The sequence below is a fragment of the Morone saxatilis genome, unplaced genomic scaffold (genome assembly GCF_004916995.1).
Source record: "Morone saxatilis isolate NCDOM2014 unplaced genomic scaffold, NCSU_SB_2.0 Contig10, whole genome shotgun sequence".
In the NCBI taxonomy this organism is placed as follows: domain Eukaryota; kingdom Metazoa; phylum Chordata; class Actinopteri; family Moronidae; genus Morone; species Morone saxatilis.
Genome location: NW_023339652.1, coordinates 3,758,321 through 3,767,014, shown reverse-complemented (window position 1 = coordinate 3,767,014; position 8,694 = coordinate 3,758,321). Strand labels below are relative to the sequence as shown.

The 8,694-nt window shown below is 38.4% G+C and overlaps 1 protein-coding gene and 1 long non-coding RNA gene across 2 annotated transcripts in view; one reads left to right on the top strand and one right to left on the bottom strand.

Annotated features, from left to right (window-relative positions):
• The window catches only part of dclre1c (DNA cross-link repair 1C, PSO2 homolog (S. cerevisiae)), an 8,602-nt gene extending 5,086 nt beyond the window's left edge, over positions 1-3,516 (top strand). Inside the window, exons 14-15 of the mRNA XM_035679510.1 lie at positions 1,412-1,498; positions 1,586-3,516. Of these exons, the coding sequence (XP_035535403.1) occupies positions 1,412-1,498; positions 1,586-2,337 (839 nt within the window). The 3' untranslated portion in view covers positions 2,338-3,516. The remainder of the gene's footprint in view (positions 1-1,411; positions 1,499-1,585) is intronic.
• A 1,306-nt stretch (positions 3,517-4,822) lies between these two features.
• Positions 4,823-8,694, bottom strand: part of LOC118336627 — a 3,979-nt gene continuing 107 nt past the window's right edge. Inside the window, exons 2-3 of the long non-coding RNA XR_004797120.1 lie at positions 7,567-7,634; positions 4,823-7,119 (exon numbers count right to left, since the gene is read on the bottom strand). This is a non-coding gene — a long non-coding RNA (uncharacterized LOC118336627). The remainder of the gene's footprint in view (positions 7,120-7,566; positions 7,635-8,694) is intronic.

Sequence of the window (8,694 nt, the reverse complement as noted above, 5' to 3'; positions counted from 1 at the left end):
TCAGCCTCTCAAATATGAATATTTTCTGTTTTTTTTAGTCCTCTCTGACAGTAAACTGAATATCTTTTAGTTGTGGACAAAACAAGACATTTGAGGACGTCACCTTGGGCTTTTGGAAGCAGTGATCAACGTTTTTCACTCTTTTCTGACATTTTATGGACCAAACGGCTGATCGTTTAATGAGGAAAATCGACAGAAATGAGTTGTTAGTTGCAGCCCTAAAACAGTCCACAACCTCTTCACGTACACACGGACAAACAGGGATCTAGGTTAGAGATGAACAAGCCCCGATCTCCAAACAGACAAGCCAGGAGACACAGCTGAAGAGGCCTCCTCTGCTTTTCAAGCCCTCGATGAGGATCCGGCCCAGGTGATGGATAGCTCTGTACTCTACAGTAGGTCAATAGTTGTCCGGCCGTCGTCGGTTTGATAAGCTGTTGCATGGAAGTTAACGAAGCTGCAGAAGGCCGTTCTGGTGTTTCTGTTTTTGAAACTCTGTTTTTAGAACTAACTTTGCCTGCTACACCAGGTTTGTATAATCCGTACGTCTGTTTTCTGACTGGTTTGAGAGAATTTTTCAACCCGTTTTGATTACATGTTGTAATCATCTTGTACATACCTGATTGTTTGAGTGTTTTTTCATTTGAATCCATAACAATACATTTTGAAAATATAACATTTATGGTGTCCACAATTACAATAACTACAATAGCTACTTCCTATAGCTTTTTGAATTACATAAAGGGAAATTAATACCACAAAAATGATTACAATATATTACAATGCTACACACAAACATCAAACTGTATTTGGACACTTTTTAAAATCATATTTTTCATTTTGATTTAATATAGTGTGTTACCTTTTCAGCACTTTCCAACAAGACAACAACAATGTAAGTGAACAGGGAATACCAAGAACTCGTTTCATTAGTTGAATTGCATTTTCTGGTATTTTGTGTCGATCTTTAATTGCCTTAAACCAGATACATACAACTTAAAGGTGAAATGAATTCAGATCAGGAGTATATTTAAGATTTTAAGGTAGTTATTCAGTTGATATTTTAGAGGAAGATATTTAATAATCAGTATCAGCTTTGTAAATTAACAAAAGCTTAATCACTTGTTAGCATGTCAGCATGGTGGTTCAGTTGTTAGCGCTGTCGCCTCACAGCAAGAAGGTCCTGGGTGAGTTTCTGTGTGTTTGCATGTTCTCCTCGTGTGCTTGGGGTTCCCCCCCCACCAGCATCAAAACATGGGTGTTTCTCCTGTCGGTGCCCTCGAGCAAAACACTGGCTGAGATCTAGACCTGGTCCCCGGGCACTGGACAGTATCTGCCCACTGCTCGTAGTGTTTAAGGATGGGTAGTTTAATTTAATTAAAGTATTAACTGTCTCCTTTTCTCTGCTCAGATTCAGACAGTGATGACGAGCTGTTTGACGGGCTCGACCTGGAACCAGTGAGGAAGAAGATGGGGCTGAACCAAGAACTAAACAACGGTGCATAAATATTCTAACTTCTCTTCATTTATTTGCTTTTAATTATTAAATTTTTTTTACTAAACTGTTCATTTTCTTTTAACTTAGTGAACACTGAGAGTCCTCAGAAAACAGCGCCCCCTGTGCCCGTGGAGGAGTCTTTACCTCTCACGGTCACAGACGCGCAGCCTGTCGCACGCAACTACGTGGACTGCACTGAGTCCAATGATGAAGAGGAAGATGAGGATCAGCAGGAGGAAGGGAGCGAGGAAAATGGGGATAAAAAGCTGACGAAGGAGGAGGAGGAGGAGACCGGGGCGATAAAGGAAAGCGAGAGGAATAAAGAACCTGAGAAAAAGGATGCTGAGGTACCGGGTTCCCCTAATCCTCCAAAATGGGAGGATTTCTTCACCACAGACACGCTGACAGACAGCCAGAACAGCCTCAACAGCCAATTACAATCCTGCTGCTCTGTCCCAAGCCCCGCCCCTTCCAGACTGACAGGTTCACAGACCCCCGAGCTGTTCAGCGACGAAGGAGAAACCCCCGACAACGACGAAAACTTCAGTCTCGCCCTGTCTGCCTCTCTGTCAAATCATTCCTCCCAGAACCTGGACTCGTGTTTACCTGACACCTTGATTCTCCAACCAGAGCAGGGGAGGCGGGAACAAGGAGAGTTGAGGACCAGTACTGTGTCTCAGGAGGAGAGCAACGACCAGAAGGAGCTGTCGGAGTCTCAGGTGTCGTCGGATTACGATATTCCCTGCACGCCGGAGTCGAAAACGCCTCGACCTGATGAATTGTCGCAGTTGTACAGGAAGCTGGCGTCGGGAGAGGAAGTGATCAGAAAGCGAGACTGAAGGTTAAAGGTTGTGGACAGGCCAATAATTAATGTCCTCGCAATACAAATGGGCACAAAGTCTCTGTTCTTCCAGACGTTCAGGTTGAATCTGCAGCTTTGTACATTACCGTGTTTTCATGAGTAAACACAACCATAGTTAGGATGTTAATGCTGCATTAACTGTTTGGTCTCTTGGGAAAGATCTGATTAGCTTGATTAGAATATTTTATGAGCTTCCATCAGGGTCCAAAGTAAAATCTTCGAGGCATCAGATGCCTACAGAGAAATCCAAGGATCACCCCTGTTGTTGTTTTCTGTGTTCACGCGCTCCTTGACAACTCGTACAGTTGTAAATTCTGAGTTTACCTCGTTTACCAACAAGGTAGTCAAGTTTAAACCCAAGTTTAGGAGTTATGAAACATCTTTACAGGTAAATATGTCACATGAAGTGAACTGTCAAAAACCAGAACAGAAGTTGAAGCCTGGACCTGTTAATGATCCCATATTGGCCGCTAAAGTCTTTTTATAAAACCCACGAGAGCGAAGAGGAAGTTGAATGAAGGTGCAGTATTTACTAGTAGTATTTATCTACACAGAAATGGTAAATATGTTCATTTAATTTCCACTTCTCTGTTGTGTTTCCCAGTATTTACCATCAAGCAAAGACCACCTGAATGAAAACAGCTCCATGGAAACACGAGCACATGGAAAATAATAATTAACTCTTAAACTAAACACTTTTTCTTTACCTAACATTACCTGTTGAGCCATAGATTTAATGTCTTTGGTTGATCGTCTCAGTAGAAGGTAAAATGAACTGCACACGGTGTGAATACATTGTTACCTCACCTATACGCTGCAAGATTGTTGGTTTATATACGTGTTAAACACATAATGAGCTTCTATAACACCTCGTGTCTTTACAAGCTTCAGTCGAACCTCTAAACCACACAAACCTCACTTAACTACGTAAAGCAACACACACACACACACACACACAGTTCATTCCAATGCACTTTAAGTTCACCCGTGGCTTACATGTACCAATGCACCTGTGCACTTAACGGCTGACTCTCCCTCTTTGTTGGCAGTTTGTGGTTTGTTCTGCTTCTTCATTGTAAAAGTGGATCAAGGTTTTGTCAAGGATTTTTGTATCGAAGCAGAACTTTTGTTTCAAATAAAAAATGTTTTATTTCAACTGAACATTGTTTTTTTTTTTACCCTTTACAGTGAAGATCAATGATTAGTTTGACTTTATACTAATAAAAAACCTCTTTCAGTCCCTCCGGGAAGCTGCAATGTTGCGACTAATCCTTGTGAACGTAGAGCCATACATCACCAAAATATGGGATTTGTTGACTGAATATCACCGGATTTACCATTTTAATGTATTTTACACGTAGTCCTGTTTAATATTCACCCTTTTTCAGACCTTAAATTAATCCCCCCCCTCTCAGCAAGGAGAGCTACAGCACTGCTTCAGCCTCTCAATCAGCCAATTTTGTGCTAATCAGATGCAACATTGTTTTTTTTACCCTTTACAGTGAAGATCAATGATTAGTTTGACTTTATACTAATAAAAAACCTCTTTCAGTCCCTCCAGGAAGCTGCAATGTTGCGACTAATCCCTGTGAACGTTGAGCCATACATCACCAAAATACTAACACAGAAGCTATTTTACTCGCACTGGAACAAGTTGCCTTTAATTTTTAACTGGATTATATCAAAAAAGGATATTATAATTGGAATTTTCTCTTTCTCACACATTTTTATTGCCAAAAATATCAAATATTTTAGAAAGGCTGCTGTGAATTCAGACATTTTAGGGCTGCAACAATCCTCCAAAAAAGCCCAAAGGACTAAACTATTCAGCCTTGTGAGCGGATATTCACCAATAGCACTTATTTAGGATAATATTATTATTCTGTACATTTCAAATGATGTAAAATATTCATGAGACTCCATAAACGCAAACACACATTCAGATCTGTGAAAAAATATCTATTTCTTTTCAGTAAGTAGAGTAGAGTACATCTCTGCGATACTTTAAAGCTCCAGCTGTTTTGGGTTACCAATATATTGACCCACATTCAATTTTAACTATAAATGTAAACATTAGATATTTTTTTTTAATAAAGATTCTTTAATTTTGTTAATACTAGTATTTACCACGATATGTAAGTGGATATTTTACAGTTGAAAAATAACATATATCTCTGATCATTTCTGTACAGCAGCTTCTTGTTATTGATCAGCCGACATATGTGCCAGTACAAATACAGTACATCGGATCTGCCAATATTGGCTATCTAATTAAGTCTCCAAAACTCAAATTATTTTGTTTAATATGATCTTAATCTTCTCCCACTAGTATTTGATTTCATTATTTTTTCTTCTAATTAGTTCAAACAAATCTAATCAAACCTAATTTTGCCTATTTGTGACAAACAAAACATCACAGCAGCATTCAGAGAAATAGATTTTACTAAAAAACAAACGTAAAGACACAAAAAACAAAGATATTTACAGACACTATGAAACCACCTGAGGAAATAATTACTTAGGCAACACAAAACAGCAAACAGCACATCATTTACTTAAAGTGAATTGTCTGAATCATTTTGAGTGAATGTCGAGTTGCACTGTGAGTAATGTAGGCGACAAGGAAAAAGAATAAAAGAGAAGACGTCTCTGGTTCTGCTGCGATTGATTTGGATCTTTTATTTATTTTAACTGTACATTATCCAACAATGTTATAGGATTAATGCTTAAATTGGTGGATTACTCTTTTAATTCACACACAACTTATGAAAGACTGGTTCATTTTGGTTTTAAAGCAAGTTTGATTACATTATTCTTACAAACAAAATCAACTTTCTTTAACCTCAATTAAGATATTGTTCCATTAAAAGTCATAAACCACTTAATTTTCATATTTTCCTTCCTCCATTTTTCACTCATATAATATGATAGTCCAAAAAATACATCCGTGTGGAGACAGTGGAATCAAGTGTTGTGCAGAGATTCCCTGTGCTTCATTTATCCGGTATTTTTCATACAATAACTCAAGTGATTGTTAATTAGCAGCAGACGAGGATCGGTGTGAATCAATCGTGTCTTGATAATTGCTTTGCTACAACCTGAAGGTTTTTGAGTTAAACTAGAGATTATGGCTTTTTTGGCGGAATTTAAACTGACTATTACTCACAAACTATTAAAGAAAAAAAAATTAAGAAACATCCGAGCCGGCGTCAAAAGCTTAGATGTGGCAAATGTTGGCCTTTTTGTGCACTTAGATAAAGGCAACTGTCAACATTGTGTATTGATTTTGGCAACTTCCTCTCTGGATACTTTAATTTACAAATCCAGCAACTCCTGACCAGCAGCAGTCAGCACAATCCAACCCACCGCAGTACGTCCACCTGAGTTTTGACCCCTCTTCCTCCACTTATATCAGGCAGCCTACATGCATGTGAACGGCTTTACGTTTAGGTTCTAAGGAACCTTGAGCTCAAAGGTTAAATGACAGTACACTCGGTTACATACACTGCAGCTTTCATTTTTCATCCATGTAAACGCCCTCAGGAGACAACAAAGATTCACTTGACGTCATCTCGCAGCAGGAGCCACTTACTGTGCGGTCCTGGAGGGGCCGAGAGTCTGCAGGTTTTTCATTACAAGCGAAAACCAAACTACAGGTGAGTTCCTGCCTTTATTACTTTTATACTGTAAAGCTGTTTTAAGAAGAAATAAATAAAGCAAAATGTATGATGTAGCTTGGTAAAATTGATCTTTAGACATCTTGCGGTTGCTTTTGCTTGAGTGACAGTTGACCTAAATGAGAGTTTAAAGCAGAAGGTTGGCTATAATCCTTATTTTTATTGTCAGCAAATCATATTAAAAGACCAAAACCAGCAACAAAACAATGATCTGTCTCTCGAGGACTCTCAGGGATGTACCCTGCTCTGTCTGTAGCACTCAACCCCAAGCTCACTGGTTCTACTGAAGATGTAAATCTTTAAAAAAAAAAGGGTAAAAAATATATGATTTAATAAAGAAAAATGTCTGGAGTTTCCTAAAACAGCTGGACATTGTAGTCTTTAGCAAATAATACTCAAAAAAGAGCGAGAGAGAATTTGCTAAGCGGCGGATTAATCCATATTTGGTGTTTAGTGAGTATTTGGGGCAGGAGGACAAAATAAACAACAGTGTGTGTTGTGCTTTGGATTAATGCATATTAGTTGCATCAATGTATTGTTGGTTTTGGTATTTTTATGGGATTTGTTGACTGAATATCACCGGATTTACCATTTTAATGTATTTTACACGTAGTCCTGTTTAATATTCACCCTTTTTCAGACCTTAAATTAATACCCCCCCTCTCAGCAAGGAGAGATACAACACTGCTTCAGCCTCTCAATCAGCCAATTTTGTGCTAATCAGCTGATAGGCATTCACTGTAACACCTGCTGCTGGCACTTCATTAAGCAGCTACACAACATGCAGCATGCCACGAGTCCACGTTTGACATCTGTTTCCACAAAAAGCACAAAAAAGTCTGAAAGCAGCCGGTCGACACAACAAGGCCTCCACAGTCAGTCAAAACCAGAACCCATTAAAGTCCTTACAGGGGGACGCTGGGATGGTAGATTGGCTCCACCGGTGCTGCTGTTTTCCCATTTGAGATTTGGTTGGGTTCCTGATGACAACACTGTGGACCTGAAGAACACCTGGAGGGCTTCTTCTTCCTCTTCTTCTCACTCGACACACTCCCTCCTGCCGTATCATTCCTCTGTAGCACCTTAAGTAAGTAAGTAAGGTTAGTTTCCAAGGAGTTATAGTGCATTTAACTGATTAAAACTGACACATAAGCACATTAAAAAGCAAATTTCCAATCAGTGTGGTATGAAAACCGACTTCAACTTGCTTTTGAGGGGTTTTTAGAGGCTGGAAAAAGTAGTACTTCACAAGAAAATAAGCTAAATGTAGAGGAAGAATACACAAATATTATGTATCTGGAATGAAAACTACTGAAAAAAAAGCAATTCTATTTTCCAGATACATATATTAAAACATGTATTTCCTTTAAAGATATATGCGACATATATTATGATGAAATACAAGTTGATTTTCATACCATGAAGGACTTTTTCTTTAAAATGCTAAAATGAAATCATAGCTCTCATTAATGAAAAAAGGCAGAGGGAAGCTGAAGGAAGTCGTGACACGCACAGAAACAAGCACAGACCTGGCTATTCATTAAAAATTAGAGTCCGTTCCCCCACAGCGGCTTCCTGAGGGAGTCTCTCTCACTCTCTGTGGAGGACAGTTTCATTAATTAACACACACACACACACACACACACACACATCAAAAAAATAAAATTAAACTAACTTAAAGCACAAAAAACTAAAATAAAACAAATAAAATGTACATACACGCACATGTTACGGTCACAAAACACACAAACACATGCAGTGATCGTCAGTGTTTTCTCTCTCCCATGCTCTCATGACCCGGGAGACGCAACAGGAAATTGAGGCTGTGTGTGTGTGTGTGTGGAGGTTATTAGGAATTGGATATGTATACTCGCACGTAAGCATGCTGTCTCACACCAAATGATGCCAATTTGTCCCAGTGGCCACTCATGGTACTGCAACAAAAAAAAAGCCCATATTTTACCCCCCATTTATAACCATTATGAAACAGACTGTCACTTGTTTATCTGTTTATTGTGGGTTTTTATACCATTTAAGTCCAGGTGAAATCAAAATCAGAGTGCTTTTTCCTTTAAAAACATGCAGCTAGGCTAATTGTCGTGGTATCCAATAGCGCTGTGTGTTACGTCCCCCTAGTCGAGCAGCTGTAGCGGTATTACTATTATTATTAATTATTATTATTAGCTGACTCGCTGAACCGAGACCAGGACTGAAAAATTGGCAATTTTTTGTTTTACGGGAAAAAAGAAATTATCAGATTTTGATACAAAAATACAAAGAAATTGAATTTTTGTAAATATTTTGGCATACATTGTGAAATAGTGATACAATATAACCGAGGGTGTGATCTTAAAGGTTTAAAATTACATTTATCATTTCACCTATACTGAAATATATGGTGAACTCAAAGTTAATTTTGCATTTGTTTTAGTTATATATTACGTATTTAAGAGTATTGCAGTATCTTATTTTAACTCAAGGTTTAGACTGGACAAATTTAGATTATTTTTTTTTTTTTTCTATCAATTTTTGTTCTTTGACCCCAGTTAGTGTGTGCAAAAGTGTGGAGACCCCAAATGGAAAGTGAGACCCCATAAAATGTAAATGTAAAGCATAAAAAATGAGGGTGAAGACTTGGTTTGAGGTTAGCGGTTAGG